The sequence below is a fragment of the Tamandua tetradactyla genome, chromosome X, assembly GCF_023851605.1.
Source record: "Tamandua tetradactyla isolate mTamTet1 chromosome X, mTamTet1.pri, whole genome shotgun sequence".
NCBI lineage: Eukaryota > Metazoa > Chordata > Mammalia > Pilosa > Myrmecophagidae > Tamandua > Tamandua tetradactyla.
Window position 1 is genome coordinate 84,820,461 of NC_135353.1, and position 18,464 is coordinate 84,838,924.

The following is an 18,464-nucleotide window of genomic DNA, read 5'->3' on the forward strand; positions in this document are numbered from 1 at the left end:
CCATCTTTCCCTAATCTCCACCTTTAGCTAAGCAAAGAGATGGATTTTTCCCTTAATTGGAGCTAGATAAAATTTTTAGGTGTACTCCTTTCCACTCAGAGCAAAATTTAGAAGTGATTTTTTTATCTGCCTGTTATATTTTCCAACTTTTTTTTTACAATAAGCATGCAATTTTTAATGAAATAAAACACAGCATATATCATAAAAATTAAGTGCTGCTAATGGGTGAATGTCATGAAAGTACTTTAAGTGTTTATTTTTAAAAATCCCTGTATGTCAGCTCTGTTACAGTCTGGCTCATTGCTGTAAGTTCTCCTTTCCTCCTTTTATTTCCTTTTCCTTTCTTCCCCTCCCTCCCTCCCTTCCACATTTTACAGGGTGTGGTGGTGGTGGGGAGCCTCTGAACCTAAAAAGTACAGGAGTAAAAATTGTCTCTGAGCTATACAGAGATTTCAACATATTTAAACTTGTTTGCTACAGATGAAAATTATACAATGCCTTTCTCATTTGTGAGTATTCATTTAGATGAATTCAGTTGGAATTGGAATTCAGAATACTGGATTTTACTTAGTATCTTCAGAAAAGAGGGTCTTATGTATTGTCATTAGAGTCAGAATGCATAAATATATCCATACTTTCAGATCTATGGGGCGGCTTTATATTATATTAATTCAAAACATGCATTTTGAACTAGAACTATAAATTGACAGTTCTTGGCTCATAAAAATACACTACCTGGCATAGATATTCAATAAAATAGCATGTTAGGAATAAACTAGATTTTAATAATTTTCTGTTAATATCTGGAAAGGAAGAAAACTTCAAATAACACATAAATTTTCATTAAGTATAAACAAACTTACAATGTTTATCATTAAGACTTTAAGTTCCTAAAGCAGATAACACTGCCACCTTCTGACAAAAAATGGACTGTTTAAGTTTTTTGCTTAAATTTTTTAAAAAAACTTTTTTTTCCCTAATGGTGTACCACTTACAGTGCTGAGATTTTTGCAGCACTGATGGAGTTTCCAAGATAGAATAAATTGCTTTAATAAGTAATTGTAAGCAAGAATATACATCTTTGTGTGACTACTTATCCCTTTAAAAACACAATTGCATAATGTTCAAACCCAGCTTTTTTTTTAAACGTTTTTTATTGTATAGTACAACATATTTACAAAGCAAAGAAATAAAAAAAGCAATACTTTTCAAAGCACTGTTCAACAACACAGGACAGATCCCAGAGTTTGTCATGAGCTACCATACAATCCTCTCATATTTTCCCTCCTAGCTGCTCCTGAATATAGGAGGCTAGAGGGCGTAAATATTTTTTTTATCATCACAATAGACTTTTTTCCTTCTTTTTTTGTGAAAAATAAAATATACACAAAAAAACTATAAATTTCAAAGCAGAACACCACAATTAGTTGTAGAACATATTTCAGAGTTTGACATGGGTTACAATTCCACAATTTTAGGCTTTTACTTGTAGCTGCTCTAAAATACTGGAGACTAAAAGAGATATCAACTTAATGACTCAACATTCATATTCATTTGTTAAATCCTATCTTCTCTGTATAACTCTACCATCACCTTTGATCTTTCTGTCCCTCACTTAAGGGGTGTTTGGGCTATGGCAACTGTAAATTTTTCATACTGGAAGGGTCTGCCACTAATATGGGGTAGGGAGATGGAATTATCTGATGTTGTGGAGAGGCTGCTCTCTAGGATTGGCTGGATTGGTCCTGCAAACCCAGCTTTTTGAAAAAAGAAAAAAAAAAGACCTAAATTGTCTTCAACTGATATGAAGCTTCAAAAGCCAAATGCAAAAGAAACTCGATATCCACTTCTAGATCACTAAACTTTATTTTCTAATTTTACCCTTTTAGACATCAACTGGAAACCTAACATGTGCCTCTTCCTTTAATAAAATAAAACAAACATCAACCATCCCCACAGTAAATTATGCATATGGTTTGATTTTGTAAAGGAAATACTAAAATTATTTCATCCCTTTCCTGAAAACTCAGAAAAAACAAAATAACTGGGTTTTCCTTAACTTGTCAGGACTTTTAGCTGTTTGATCTAAGGCAAGTTACTTAACTTCTTGGAATCTCAATTTTTTTGCCTGTAAAATGGAGATAATAATATCATCTACCTCGCTGATTGTTGTGAGAATTATGTGACTTAATACAAGTAAAGTACTTAGAACTGTGCCTGACACCAGAGATGCACTGGTTAAAGTTAGCTCTCATTATTACTATAGTTGACCACCATCAGCAATGTACCTATATCTGATTTGTGTTGAGCTTGGCATAGTTGTGTGACTTAGTTTGCTTCTCATGCTAAAAGTGTGGACCCTCTAGATTCCATTATACCTGGCATTATAAATGGCCAAATGATGATTGGGTTGTCTAGTTTTATTTGAACCTTTTTGTCTATGGGATAGACATGTATCATACAGAATATGTAGATGAACCACATCTACAATTCTGGCATTATTAGAGCTGGGAAAATTAGTTAATCTTTCTAAGTTCCAGTTTCTATGTTGATAAAATGGGGAATGGCAGTATATACCTCACCGGGTTCCTCTGAGGATTAAAAAAAGGAATGTATGCACAGTTCTTAGCAAAGTGTGAGACTTAGAACACTCAATCAAGGTTCGCTGGTGTGGTAAAAAAGAACAAGATACTCCATTTGAAACGGTACTAGGACCGGTTACATAATACACTTTGTTGAGGAAACGATCTAGCAGATGAAATGATGGAAAAAATCTGCGATGGGGGTTGGGGGGAGATGACAACATGCTTGACTACACACACATCGGGGTGCAGAATGATAGTGTATGAGTAAGAAGCAAGATAGTATGACAGTAAAAAGTTTGGAAATGGCGTCAGATAGACCTGGGTCTGAATTCAATCTCTTACCCAACTATTTTGAAGCATTGGGAAGGTTACCAAATTATTTGAACAGTTTCCTCACAATTGCTGATAATAGGGTTGCTGTGATGATTGAATGAGATAATGTATGTAACGTGTTTCCCACTAAGCCTAGGTCATAAAAGAACTCAAGAAACGGTAGCTGTAGTTATTCTTAATTATATAAAAAAAAGTTTCTGCATTAAGAACTTGAGCACTTCATCAGTACAACCCTTGCATTCTAGTTTCTACCTGTACGGGAAAAGGATAAGTGGAAGTCAGGGCAGAAATATGAATTATTTCAAGACTGGAGTGGGGAAAGGGATAAGGGTTGGGTATCTTGGACTTGGTTCCTAAAACATTAGGCTTTCTTAGGGTGAGGCCGAGCATAAGCTCTGTGACTCCCTTCACCTTCTTGCTTCACCCTCTCAACTCTTGGAGAGGACGGAGTCACGTGGAGGCCAAGCCGCCCCGCCTCTCCCTTCTCCTACCACAAGGGGGAGCCCATAGGCACGTAGATACACAGGTATTGCGAATTCTTCACTATGACGTAGTGTCTGTACAATTAATACCGAGGCATTTTCTCCCCGTCCCCCACCCCACCCCACCCTCTGGCCTGTGGTCAAGGAAAGGCCAGATGACAGCCTGAAACTCAGCCAAACTTGCAGCTGTGATTGCTGATGAGGTCAACTCCAGCGAACTGGAGGTGTTTCTTTAGGTATAACCTTATTAAGATACCCGTTTTTGTCCTCCCATTTCCACCTTTATAGAGGGGGTATCTCAGAGTGTAAATCAAGTTGAGAAAACCCAGAAACAGCCGACACCTCCCATCACAGCACTGAAGTTAAGGGCTCCTATTCCATCAAGACAGTCATCCGCCAACCACTCAGTTCTCTGTCAACCAGTCCTCAGTCGACCAGGCATGAATCAACCAGGCATGAACCAATCAAGTACAAACCTACCTGATACATACCAATCGGGCATGAACCAACCAGGCATGAGCCAAGTAGGTACAAGTCTTCCTGGAACGAACCAACCGGAGATGAACCAACCAGGCACAAGTCTACCAGACAGGACTCCACCGAGTATAAAACAACCAGGCATAGGCCAACCAGGCACAAGCCAACACGGCATGAAACAACCAGGCATGAGCCGATCAGGCATTAAACAGCCAGGCATGAGACAAACAAGTATGAATCAACCAGGCAGAAGCCTATCCATCAGGAAACAACCAGGCATGAGCCAACCAGGCATGAAACAATCAGGCAAGGGCCAACCAGACATGAATTCTTTCCGAGTGAGACCTGCAGAAGCTCGGGACTGCCCTGAAATCTTGCGCTTGATTAAAGTAAGCATTGTCTCTCCTTATTCTGTGGAGCTTCATGGCGTTAGTTAGGGCTAAAAGAGAGTAATGAAGGCATTGGCTGGGTTTGAATCCTGGCTCTGCTAATCACGACCAGTGTATACAACCTTCTGTAAATTACTTCTTTAAGCTTCATTTGCCTCATCTTTAAAACCAAGATTACAGTAAAATCTACCTCAAAAAAAAAGTGTTATAATGATGCAATAAGATAAAATGATTACACATAAATTGCTTAGCACATAGTAGGGGGGGTCTCAAAAAATCACAGGGGAAAACAGTTCATGGAAATTTCAAGAACTAAATATGTTGTTTCTCCTGGGGAAATTTTCACCTTAAAAGAGGATCTTAGAAAAAAGGATTGATTAATTCAAGTGAATGACCTGCCAATGATAGAAATTCAGGTATGAATGGCTAAGATTTTGGAATAGGGAATCTTGTTGCTTCTCAGACCACAGCCACTTGTAGAATCTGATGATTTTCTGCCCAGAAAACAATCTTCATATCGAACAAATTTTTCATACATTTTCAGACAGTTCCTTGATCTCTGAAACCCATTCAGACATTCCCCACGGATTCCAAGGACCCAGGTTAAAAATTTCTGATGTAAATGTTTATTTTAATGACTTTGCTGGAAATCATTCCAGTAAAGGGGACAGTCCAGTAGCCATAGTTACTGTACTGAAATTCTGCACCATTGAAGGCAATCACTTATGTGGTGCAAAACCCAAACTATATTAAAGCAGTAGCCCAGATTCTTTATGGAGTGAGTACATGGCTGGGATAAAGCACAAATAATAGATATGGAGGCCTTACAAAAGACTTTTGTAATGAAAATGTTTCCATCTGCCCACCAATATCCTGCCATATCTAAATCAGGCCAAGGTTCTATTCTTTTTGATTGGAGAATGTGTTTTAATGGTCAAAACAAAACACCAGAAGTTTTCTAGTGAAATCATGCTAGGCTTGGTTACAAATCTGAAAATTGGGTTATACTTTCTTCCATGGCATCAATTCTGTTCTATCCCAACAAGTTCCAAGTCATTTCTCCAAACTGGCATTAATCTGCTTCATTAGATCATCAATAAAACTACTATATCCATCATGCCAATTATTCCAGGCCCATATTTTTCCAGGTGGTAGAAAATAATTTAAGAGAATATTTTGTAGCTCTAGTACCTGACAACTGGTTGGCAATCGATAAATTTATTATTGAATTAGTGAATCTCTGTACCTGGACAAACTTACCTTTTCCAGCTTTCCAAACAATGTCCATTGCCATCAACAAGGGAAAATACATCACTGGACTCTCCTATTGCAGCGAACCTGAGTCTGTGGAGTTCCTGACCATATTTGCTTTTTTTAAAAATTAAAAAATTTTTTTTTTATTAGAGTAGTTGTGGGTTTACAGAACAATCATGCATAAAATAAAATACAAGATTCCATATACCACCTCATCACCAACACGGTGCATTGTTGTGGAACATTTGTTAAAATTGATGATAGCATCTTTTTGTAATTGTGCTTTTTTTTTTAACAGTAGTTACCTTTGTTACAATTAATGAAAGATCATTAAAGTGGTACTATTAACTATTGTCCATTGTTTACATAAAAGGTGTATTTTCCCATATGCCAACTAACACCTTCTATTAGTGCCATATATTTGTTATAATTAATGAAAGAGCATTCTTATAATTGTACATAAAAATACTGAAATGAACAGATCATATTGTATTTTATATATGTGCAAGTATATAGACTGAATAAATTCCTAAAAGTAGAATTACTAAGTCAAAGAGCATATGCATGTGCAATTTTGATAGACAAATTGCCTTCCATTGGTAAGGTATGAGTGTACCTATTTTCTTAGAAACTTACCAACATAGTATGTTATCATACATCTGGAACTTTGATAATCTGATAGGTAAAAGCATCTCTTTTAAAAAGCATCTGTCAAATTTAATTCTTCTGAGCTTTAGTTTCTTCATCTAAAATTCTGATAAATTTCTTTTCTTGCTTTAAAATCCCACAATTCTGTGAACAATCCAAATTCCATTCTACTACAATAAACTACTCGAGCATTCTGCAACACTTTGGTTTCTTGAACAATTTAAAAGAAATGAAAACAGGACCAGATTAGAACAACAAAGCATAGTAGGAAAAAGCCATGAGTAACAGAGTAACATTTTTATTAATTACTGTCAAAATTGTATTAGCTGAGATAAAATAAAAAATATAGGAAAAATAAATTTTCTAACTCAAACCTAGAAATAAATCCAATGATAGAAATATGTTCTGTTTCTAAGTTTTCTCTCTGAAAAATACTGATTACTTTAGTAAGGGATTCAGGGTTTTAATCCTTGCAAATTAAATATAAATTTTCATAAACCACACAAATTTACTTTTTAATTGGTTTCCTATACATGAAAATGCACCTGACATTTCTTGGGAGTAATTTTAACGAATATTCACTGTAGAAAAGTATAAGAAAGCTAAATTACCAACTCTGTACCACAGCCATGTATATAATGATTAATCACCTTTGGTCTTTTTTGTTCCTCTCACATATATTTGTCCTAGCTCCTGTTCGCTGCTAAGATGGCAGAACATTCTCTCTTTGCAAAGGAGTTTATTAGAGTTAGTCATCTTGGTAATCCCTTAGTTGAGTATATCGCAAGTTTTTAAAAAATTGTGGTAACATATAATGTAAAATTTGCCAGTTTAACCATTTTTAAGCATACAATTTCGTGGTATTAATTACATTTACACTGTTGTGATACCATTAATGCCACCCATTACCAAAATGTTTTCATCATGGAAAACAGAAACTCTGTACACATTAAGCAATAACTCTCCTTTCTCACCAGTCCCTGACAACCTCTAATCTACTTTCCGTCTTTACTAATTTGCTTTTTCTAGATATTTCATATCAGTGCGATCATACAACATTTCTATTGTGTCTTGCAGGTTTTATTTACTGACCTGCCACTAAAATTCTTCCAACTATCCTCTGTATACACCTGTTCTATCCTATTCATACCCACCACATCACAGCATTATTTAGGGATCCAGACATTTCAAAGCTAGAGAGTCACAACTTTTTGCTTACCAGACATCCCATCTGAAGCCTTTTATTATGGTGACTCTCAAAGTGTGGTTCTGGATAGTTGGTGAAGCATTGACAAGGGCTGTGTAGTATTAATATTTGACCATTTTCTTTGTACAATGAGTGCATATTAGGGGAAACTCTATGTGCTAAATATTGTAATGGATGCAAAGATTATTTGATTATATTCTCTGCCCTCAAGGAGCTTACAGTGTGTAGGGGAGGTAAAGATACAAAAAAATCTTGCCCTTACCACTTAATGCATTCTCTACACAGCAGCCAAAATGGTCAAACCTCCATTGGGTTTCTGATTGAATTAAGAATAAAATCCAAACGTCTTACCAAGGATCTACATAATCTTGTGGTTTTCTTTACATATTTTGAAAGCTTTTTTTCATTATAAATTTAATGCAATCTCAGTCAAAATCCCCTAATTTTCACCTGGAAGAATAAACATGAGCATTTCTAGAAAAGATTCCAAAAGATTAATGAGGGGAGATGATCCCTACCATATATTATAAAAACCATAAGTGATTAAAATACTCTGGTTATAAAGCACAGATTGATCAGTGGAACAGACTGGAGAGTTCAGAAGTTCTAAGTATATATATAAGAATTTGGCATATAATGAACAGGACATTTTAAGTTAGTGAATAAAAGATGGGTTATTCAATAAATGTGTTGGGACAATTGGTAGAAAAATGATAGGTAAAACTTCACCTTATTTCTTGCAGCAAAAAATCCTAATCATTTATTTATATTTTTAATATTTTTTATTGAGGCATCTTCATGCACATACAGTTCATCAAAAGTATACAATCAATGGCTCACAATATCATCACATAGTTGTTTATTCATCACCATGATCATTCTTAGAACATTTGCATCACTCCAGAAAAAGAAATAAAAAAACTCATACATCCCATATCCCTTACCCCTCCTCTCACTGACCCCTAGTATTTAAATTTACACAATTTTTTACCCTTTATCCCCCCCATTATTTACTTGTTATCCTTATTTTTTTACTCATCTTCCCATACACTGGATAAAAGGAGTGTCAGCCACAAGGTTTTCATAACCACACGGTCACATTGTAAAAGGTATATCATTATACAATTGTCTTCAAGAATCAAGACTACTGGAGTCCAGTTCAATAGTTTCAGGTACTTCCTTCCAGCCACTCCAATACACCACAAACTAAGAAGGAATATCTATACAATGCATAAGAATAACTTCCAGGATAATCTCTTGAGTCTGAAATCTCTCAGCCACTGAAACTTTATTTTGTCTCATTTCTCTCTTCCCCCTTTTGGTCAAGGACTACTCAATCCCATGATGTTGGGTCCCATCTCATCCCCGGGAGTCATGTCCTATGCTGACAGGGAGATTTATAACCCCAGGAGTCATATTCCACATAGCGGGGGAGGGCAGTGAGTTCACAATGCTGGGTCTGCTTAGAGAGAGTGGCCACATTGGAGCAACCAAAGAGGTTCTCTCGGGGTGACTCTTAGGCATTGTTATAAGTAGGCTTAGTTTCTCCTTCGCAGGAATAAGTTCCATAGGGGTGAGCCCCAAGATTGAGGACTCAGCTTACTCAATTTGTTGTCCCTACTGCTTGTGAGAATATCAGCAATTCCCCAGATGGAGAAATTGAGTATTTCCTCCTTTCTCCCAAGTTCCCCAAGGGGACTTTGCAAATACTTTTTTATTCTCTGCCCAAATTACTCTGGGATGTATTGGAGCTTCACACTAACCTGTACAAATAAGATCTCACACCCTATTCAAGATTGCATATAATTATGGTGTTTGAATAAACTGACCATACAAGTTAAATTAAATAATGCACAACCCAAAATACAAATTTTCTACCAAATAAACATCTCTCCTTTTGGTCTCCACAGAAGTTGAAGTTTTAAAATAAAGACCATATCATCCTTTACATTGTATTTTGATTTACCTTAGTCCTATCCAGATCATCTTCATTCATATATCTAGTCAAAGTCTGATCACTTTTTCAACTTTTTAAACAGTTGCTGTATGGGGTAATACTGACTTTCATGGCTTCAGAGCTCTAACTCTGAGTCTCAGGTGAAACAAATACTCGAAATTTCAGGAAACAATCAGGTTATACACAAATGTCTCAATTTCTCAGAATTTAGAGATAATAGAACTCTGGAATAGATGTGATTGCTTAAGAGCTTACAATCTAGGAAACTTAACAGCAGGCTCCAACCTGATAACCCATGCTCTCGACTTCATTTCTCCAAGTTTTTATATTAAAGTTAGTTCATATGAGTAAGGCAAGATAATATTTGTCCTTTTGTTTCTGATGTTTCATTCAACATAATGTCCTTAAAGTTCATTCACCTATTTGCGTGCCTCACAACTTCATTCTTTCTTGCAGCCACTCAGTAGTCCATTATATGTATACACCACAGTTCTCTTTCCATTTCTGTCACTGTACTCTTAGGCCACCTCCATCCATTGTGAATCGCGAATACTGCCACCATGAACACCGGTGTGCAAATGTCCATTTATGTCCCCACTCTCAGTTCCTCCAGGTATATACCTAGCAATGGTTTCAGGATCATATGGCAACCCCACCCCTAGCCTACTGCCACCACACTGTGTTCTAGAGTGGCTGTAGCTCTTAACTTCCCTCCCAATAGTAAATAGGTACATCTCTTTCTCCATGTTTTCTCCAGCACCTGTATCTCTCCGTTCATTTTTTAAGTTTTATTTGCACATCTTATAATCCAACCTAAGTAAGAAATTAATGGTTCCTGATATAATCACATAGCCATGCCTTCGCCAACACAATCTATATGAGAATATTTCCTTTTCTTCCACAAAGAATCCCACACCCTCCCCCATATCCCCTGCTTATTGACATTTAGTTTTGGCATATTGCCTTTGTTACATTTAGTGGAAGCATCTAATCATTTATTAATATTAAGAACTTAAGAAGAAAATAAAAGTGAATGTTTTTAAAATCTGGAAGTAGGCAATGCCTTTCCAAGCTTGAGACCTAAGCCATAAAGGAAAGCATTAATTTTAATATGTTACTAAATATTATGAGCAGCCATATCAGAGCAACAAAAGAGGTTCTCTCGGGGTGACTCTTAGGCATTGTTATAAGTAGGCTTAGTTTCTCCTTTGCAGGAATAAGTTAATAGTAAATATTAATTTGAAAAAAATGACACAATAAAAAGCAAATAAACAAAGTCTAAAATTAACTTGGGACAGGCAAACACATGACAGACTCTTCTGTAAAGTCTATGAGCTTTATACTTCATAGACTTTATGACATCTACTTTAAATGTTCAGAAACCTTTTGGCTTAAATTTCCAGTTTCTAATTGTATTCAAAGCTAGTTACTTGGACAATTAACTTTCATATAAGTGAGGTATAAACATGGTTAATCTTCTATGTATATTTTTTTGTTTTGTGTACTGTTTTAGATTTTATGTTTCTGGATGGCACAGTTTAAGTTTGACTCACTTTAAAAACTGACAGGGACAACATATGTAAATTAATGCTCAACAAAAATCTTCATGATGGTTATTGTAAAAATTAGTTATTAAATCATAAATGCTTTCTTTTGACAGGAATTGGCTGCTTGTGAAAACATGCCAGATGCAGTGAAGTTAACAGCAACAGGTAAGATGGTCTGTGGAGTTTTCAGAGCTAGAAAAAAAAAACATAATGATATATGCACACAGCACTACTTGTACTTGGATATGTGGAAGCTGCTGTCGTTGGGACACAAAGATGATGCCATTACTAGTGTTCCATATATAGGAGATCAATTTGATAATATTGCCAGTGGTCCACTATTTTATATTTTCCCTAATTTTTTAGTGTAAAATTGACATTTAACAAAGCTTTTACACCTTTACAGCTGCAGTAGAGCTCAACTAATTTTCAAAATGTAGAATGAGAAGTGTTACTGGTGAAAAAAAAGGGTATAATTTAACACTCACTATGTTGGTATAAGCTAAATGGGATGCAATAAAGTAAGGATAAAGTGAGCTAAAATATTTTCAAGACATATATAACATTTTGATAGCTAGCAATATTAATAAGTTAGATAATGTTTTATGTTGAATTAGAATTTTTTAGGTAGAAAAGATGGAGACTAAGAAGAAAGAAAATTAAAGTTTATAAAATTACGAATGGCAAAGACTAGGTAAAGAGGGTTATTTACAAAAGCCAAGAATATTGTATGATGAAGGATAACTCCTTGACGTTGAATACTTCAGAAAGCATGTAAATCACTCAGAACATTCTAACAAGGAGATAAATGGTTCCATGACAATACTTATGATATTTGCTCTACTCTTATATGTCTAATAATGTAAACTTTTTGACATACTGGATGTGAACTGATATTTCAGATTTACTCAGGGATGGCTTTGGGGACAACCCCCTTTTCTACTGTCTGATTGCGGAAGTACACAATCAACATAAACCATCAGGTAAAGTAATTTTTCCTCCTCCAATTTAATCTGAAGTATACCTTCTCTACTGTGAAAACAAAGTACAGTTTGGTAGCATATAATAAATAACCTTGAGCAGAGAAGAAGAGTATAAACCCAGTTTTGTTTTTTAAAAAAGAAAGTGTGTGGTATATACTTATACATTTGTATATGCTTAGAAAAAGTTTGGAAGAATATACTCCGTACTGATAAGAGGGCTTAGCTATTAAACATTGTATAAGGAACATATACCTTCTATATAGTACATCTCTGAATTGTCTGAAATTTTGCCCAGTGAGCATTTATTACTATAATTGTTTAAAAAACTGAAAATATTACATTTTGGCAGAAATAACTTTCTAAGATTCAAAGTAGTAACTGCTTTCTCTTTGTACTCCTCTTCCCTTTTCCCAGGCATAGTGACTGTTGGATTTGCCATGTACTACTTTACATATGACCCCTGGATTGGCAAGTTACTTTACCTAGAGGACTTTTATGTCATACAAGCTTACCAAGGTCAAACTATACTTAAAATATTATTTACAAAAACTTTTAAAACGAAAATGGTATATTTTAAGGAGTAGAGATAGGATTTTAGTATAAATATGGTGCTTAAAGTTTGTTTATATAATTCATTTCTGTTTCTTGAACCTGATCATTATCCTAGACATCCCTGCACACAGTGAAGACCTAATAACAGACTGTGAAGATATTTTATTAATTTATTTTAGGGCATGAATAAGCAAAACTATTATAGCTATACTTTTACCTTTAAAGAATGGACAAGCATCTGTTGTAACAAACTTTCCACACCGATGCAAGTGGTGGTGGTGGGGTGGTGCATGAGAATCCTGTACTTTATGCAGGATTGTTCTGTAAAACCACAACTTCTCTAATAAAAAAAAATTAAGAAATACAATGCTATGATAAGATGAGACTGTCAGACTCATTTTCTCTTCACTGACCTTAAAAATAAACCCAAAATTCTTTTCTACTACTTTTGAAACCAAATTGCAAATAAGAAAAAAGAGATTTCATGAGATGTTCTGACACAAGATATTAAGAATATATAACAACTAAAAATAAGGGTCCCTATCGTTTATTTCTTTTAAGCTAAAGCAAATAACTTGTTAATTAGGCTTTTTCATCTTACAGTTTTTATTTTGTATTATCTATTTAAAAGGTCTAGGTATTGGAGCAGAAATGCTAAAGAGGCTAAGTCAGGTATGTATTACAAATAATACTGATATTCTATACATTTTTCTTTTTCATCATCAGATATTATTATTTAAAGGGCATAAATGAGATAATCTCATCATCTGAACATAACCTCTAAAGTATTTAACATTTTTATTCAAATTAAATTGTTTTTTCAGATCAGATATAGGTTACATTTTAGTATTATTTAATTAAAAATTGATTTCTACATTATCCACAACTACACTATACACTCTACTGTAAAGCAGAAGAAAATTTTTCCAATAAAATAGGTTCACAGTAGGAATATGAAAATAGTACAGAAGCAAGACCCTTGTGTATTTAGAAAATAACATGGGAACGTGTTCTTTTAGGTAACGTTCTTCTGAAGCTTAAAGAAAAAAGTCAACTGGATTTACAGAAAAACGAATAAGTTTAAAATCAGTTTTAGACTTTGAAAGAAAGGGTTTTTAAAGTTCATAGTAGTAGGACTTTTTTCTTTTTACAGCTCTAAAGAAGTCCAAAAGATAACTATTAAATTATTATTTGAGATTACTATGTGTACATATTGCCTTGCATATAGTAGACTGTTAAGAAAATGTGCTAATGAAGACTATACTCTCAAATAAAAGTCATTTTTGTTTTCAAACAGATAGCCATCAGAAGCCAATGTAACTGCATGCACTTTCTTGTTGTCATTTGGAACCAAGCTTCTATTGACTACTACACTCGTCGAGGGGCTTTAGACCTTTCCTCTGAGGAGGGCTGGCATTTGTTCAGGTTTAACAGAGAAGAACTCATGGATATGGCTGGGGAAGAGTGAAAATGGACTTGTACTAACTCGTCCCATTCTATGTTCCAACATTTCATTGTCACCTGAGTCCAGCAGCAGTTTGACTTTTAATGTTATAAAATACAAGTGATCATGGCACTATGGTTTAAGCAGAATTTTGGTTTTTTTACTTTGAAAGAAATTTTGCAGATACCGTCAACTCTTCATTGTGAAACTCATATACTAATGGCTAGAACAGTGGTGATGATCCAAAAGAGAAGATGATTAAAAAATCACTTATACTTTGGGATATTGTTTTACATATCATATTTCACCAAATTTAAGATGCTTTTTTTTTTTTTTTACATTTTAACATATCTGAAATCAGGATAAGTTAAATGATCAACTGGCATTTTCTTTCTTAGAAGTAAATAAAATAAGTTTATCTTAGATAAACTTCTTGTAATATAGGTCTGTCGGCTGCAAACTGGTTTGCGGTAATAAACTTATTTCAAATACTGAAGCAAATTCTGAGAGATACCTTGTAAACAATGAGTAAGTGAACTGATTCCCCACCTTGAGCAGCTCAAGTACCACCACCTCCTTGACTCTGTCCCAGAACTAAATTCCATCTCTGAATTCCATCTGTATCTACAGCTCTTTGATTGTACTTATCTTAGGGCAGATATAACATGCAACACATGTTTCTGTCCTTCCTAGTAGCTTTGGTAGAATTACCTTCTTTGTATCCTATGCAACATGTGCATTCCTGCTATGTACCAGGTATTATTATGGACAGAGAAGCTACACAAAGATGATTCATTCATACCCATAAGGAGCCCAGTCTGTGAGAAAATTCTAATTATAGTAAATTGTGTGGGCTATCATAGCTATAAATATGAGGTTTAACAGAACATACAGGAGAGAGCATTTAAATTCTACCTGAGAGAACTGAGAAAGATAACACTGGAATTGGGTTTTAAAGATGGGTAGAGGTCAGAATATGGAGGAGGATGAGAAAGAAAAACACTCTAAGAGACACCAGCAAAGGCAGAGAAAAAGAAGCATAAAAGAGCAAAGCATTTTCAAGAAACAAGTGATCTGTCATAGTTAATATATAGCATGCATTAGCAGAGGGAAGACAAAATTTGAAAGGTGAGCTAGGATCAGATATGAAAGGCCTTCTATATCATGCCAGGGAGTTGTGAATTTATTTTATAGACAATGATAAGACTGAAGATTTTAGAAAGACAACTACTTTGCCGATAATATGACAGATGTTTAGAAGAATAGGGTAATAGACACTCTGGTTAGTTCAGACTGAATACCAGTTCCAAACCCTTTTCCCCTTGCCTTCCTTACTATAGAAAAAAATAACATGATTTCACAATCTTCATTCAGTTAAGGGTGACTATATGGTAAGCTCTGGTCAATATTTAAGCAGGAGTCTTTTAAGATGTTCCTGGAAAGCACTTAATGAAAGAGTCAGAAGCCTCTGGTGCACCTTCTGCCCTGTCTCTTCTTCCTATCTTGAATGTGTACATACTCCCTAGAAGTACAACAGCCTTTTGTGACCATGAGATGACAAATCCACATGCTGAAGATAGCAGAGTGGAAAGAGAGAATGAGTCTAGGTCCTTGATAGCACTATGGGGTTACTATAGCAGCCCTGGATTGCCTACTTCAGACTTTAAATAGGCCCTTATTTATTTAAGCCACTGTTAACTAGTTGCTGTTACTTTCAAGCAGAACACATCCTGAAGTTACAGAGAGCAAGATTAATGGCAGGCAGATTAGGCAGGAGACTACTGTAATAATCCAGGAAATTGATGAAGATTTGAAGACAGCAACGATAGGAATACAGAAGGCAGAATAGCTTTGAGAAATATAGATGAAAGAGAGGTAGAGATAATTTAGTTTCAGATATACTGACAGTTGGCTATCTATGGGATGTAAGGTAGATATAACAAATAATTAGAAATACAAGTTGACAATTCTGGAGAAGTAAAGGAGCTAGAAATATAAATAATGACATATAAGTGGTGGCTGAAGCTGATAGAGTGCTTGAATGAAAATGAGAGAGAGAATATAGAATGAGAAAAGGGGACTAGATATGCAGCCTAAGGAATCTCAGCTTTTAAGTGATTCAGTGGAAGAGGAACAAGGGAAGAAGAATAAAAAAGGACAGGAGATGCAGGAATAACAGAGCAAAGGGAGTGGTAAATTTCAAGAAACGGGTGATCAAGAAATAATCATTACAGAAAATTCAAATAGATACAGAAGTCAGGGTGTTGCACATTAAAAGAGGAATTGAAAATGAGGAAGAAAGTGATATTAATTTTTAAAGAAGTATGGCAATCATAGGAAGAGAAGTCAGCTTGAGAGGAAGAGGTAGGCTTAAAGAAAAGTTGTTTTCATCAGGTTTTTGTTATTGTTGTTTTTGGATGAAGGAAACTTGACACATTTAGTGGTTGAAGAAAAGAGATGAATGAAGAGAGAAATCAAAGACTGAAGATAAAATAGGATGGAGAATAGTCCTATAGAAAATAGGATGAAATGAGATCAGGAAAACAAATAGAGATATTAACCTTAGAAAAAGGGGCTGCATGGTTGAAAGATGGAAGCCTTAAGGTAGATGGGAAGAAATTGGGAACTGCATTTCTAATGAGTCTTTTTTTTCTCTATGAAATAAGAGATACAATCATCTCTGGCAGGTAGAGAAGGCTTAAGGAAAATAAAAGGTCTGTAACAGCTCTCCTTAAGAACAGAATAGGAAACCACCTAAGAACCAGTAAAAGGACTGCTAAGCAACACTGGGGCTTCCAGGTAGCTTATGGTTCTCCTAAAGTGTTAGAGGTGTTTGGGGGGCTGTTAAGAGAAATTAATGAAACAAAGACAAAACCAAGCCCAAGTGCCATAAAATGTGCATATTTTATTCCAGCTCTGGGAAATGCCAAAAAACAAAAGGTGGGGGAACATCCTTCCACGTATATAAATTTAGCTGGCACTAATTCAGAAAAGCTAGAGCAGATATATACATGCATGTGTATAAATATGCATGTGTATGTATGTATGTAGGGGTATATATATATATATATACACACACACCACACATGTACTTTTAGATTATAGTTTCATCAGTGTTCATCATAACTTTATTCCATTCTGGTCTTTCATCAATGCCTTTAAAAGCCCTCAAAAGTACTCTAATCTTCTGCCTCTGCTTCCTCATCAATCATTTAATATTGTTTGGATTACACCTTAATCACTTATGTGATTGTTCAAAGTGTACATTTGAAGATGCAAGGGAAATATTAAGTGATTATACTCTATACATCACAGTTACCTATTACATGATTGTTTCCAACATTATTTGCAACTTCACATATCTTGTGACTCTGTATGCAGTCTATTTCAGCTTCTAGTGCTGTACAAATCTTTATCTTCTGGGTGGGACTGCCCAAAATCCATGAGCTTGGAGTCAGGCATAAACTGTGTAACACCTAATAAAATATTAAAAAAAAAAATTAGTCATTCACTTCATAATTTATGATTGGTATTGGGAATACAGCATTGAACACAACATGGACCTAATATTCTAGTTGGGTGAGAAAGTGTGTCAGTTTGAAAGGATTATATACTCTAGAACAGCCATGTTTTAATCCTGATCCATTTTGTAGAGGCAGCCATTTCTTTTAATCCCCGTAGGTTGGGAACTTGATTAGATTATATCCAAGGAGCTATGGCTCACTCAATTGTGGGTATTAGCCTTTGATGAGAGGGAGATATGACTCTACCCATTCCAGGTGGGTCTTGATTAGTTTACTGGAATCCTTTAAAAGAGGAAATGTTTTGGAAAAAGTTTCAGAACCATGGGAGAGCCAGGAGAACCATGAGAGCCCATGCAGCTAGAGACCTTTGGAGATGAAGAAGGAAAATGCCCTTGGGGGAACTTCATGAAACAAGAAACCTGGAGAGAAAGCCAGCGGACATCGCCTTGCTTGCCATGTGCCTTTCCAGTTGAGAGAGAAACCCTGAACTTCATCAGCCTTCTTGAACCAATGTAACTTTCTTTGGATGCCTTAGATTAGACATTTCTATAGACTTGCTTTAATTGGGACATTTTCTCAGCCTTAGAACTGTAAACAAGCAACTTACTAAATCCCCTTTTTTAAAAGCCATTCCGTTTATGGTATATTGTATTCCGGCAGCTAGCAAACTAACAGAGAGGCAATCAATTAAGTAAAATACATGATATATAATATGGTGATTACATGCTAAGCAGAAAAATAAAGCAGAGAGGGACATATGAAGGGTTGGTGATTTGAAATTTTAAGTAGAATAGCCAGAGACAGTCTTTCCAGAAAGCTAATAGTCGAGAAAAGAACTGAAGGAGGTGAGGGTGTAAGCCTTGTATATATCTGAGAGAAATGCTTTATAGGATGAATAGACATCAAGAATAATGGATCTGAGGGATGTGTGAGGAGCCACAAGGTAACCACTATGGCTGGAAAAGAGTCGGTGATATGGGAGAGGGGGATGAGAAAGTGATGGGAGATGTGAACAGAAAAACAGTGGGAGGCTAGGTATTGTAAGGCCATGGTAAGGGCTGAATTTAATTTCAAGTGAGATG

General features: G+C 35.4%; 2 protein-coding genes across 7 annotated transcripts in view; one reads left to right on the forward strand and one right to left on the reverse strand.

The window, feature by feature from the left end:
• APOOL (apolipoprotein O like) overlaps window positions 1-18,464 on the reverse strand; it is a 331,599-nt gene that overhangs the window by 136,782 nt on the left and 176,353 nt on the right. For 2 of the 6 annotated variants that reach the window (XM_077146715.1, XM_077146714.1), the window contains exon 9: window positions 5,813-17,334. The exons of the other annotated variants lie outside the window; for them this stretch is intronic. In XM_077146715.1, coding sequence (XP_077002830.1) covers window positions 17,246-17,334 — 89 coding nt within the window. In that variant the 3' untranslated portion in view covers window positions 5,813-17,245. Of the gene's footprint in view, window positions 1-5,812; window positions 17,335-18,464 lie in introns of those variants that run through there. 6 annotated transcript variants of the gene reach the window in all.
• On the forward strand, window positions 3,503-13,995 carry SATL1 (spermidine/spermine N1-acetyl transferase like 1). Its single transcript, XM_077146719.1, has 6 exons — window positions 3,503-4,266; window positions 10,993-11,044; window positions 11,782-11,862; window positions 12,277-12,378; window positions 13,046-13,086; window positions 13,712-13,995. Exons 1-6 carry the CDS (start codon window positions 3,841-3,843, stop codon window positions 13,880-13,882), a joined length of 873 nt encoding a protein of 290 aa, XP_077002834.1. The 5' UTR covers window positions 3,503-3,840; the 3' UTR covers window positions 13,883-13,995.

Coding starts and splice junctions, on each gene's coding strand:
- SATL1 (XM_077146719.1), top strand. CDS start 3,841: ATGAATCAACCAGGCATGAACCAATCAAGTACAAACCTACCTGATACA. Junction 11,045..11,781: donor AGTGAAGTTAACAGCAACAG/GTAAGATGGTCT, acceptor CTGATATTTCAG/ATTTACTCAGGGATGGCTTT. Junction 13,087..13,711: donor TGCTAAAGAGGCTAAGTCAG/GTATGTATTACA, acceptor GTTTTCAAACAG/ATAGCCATCAGAAGCCAATG.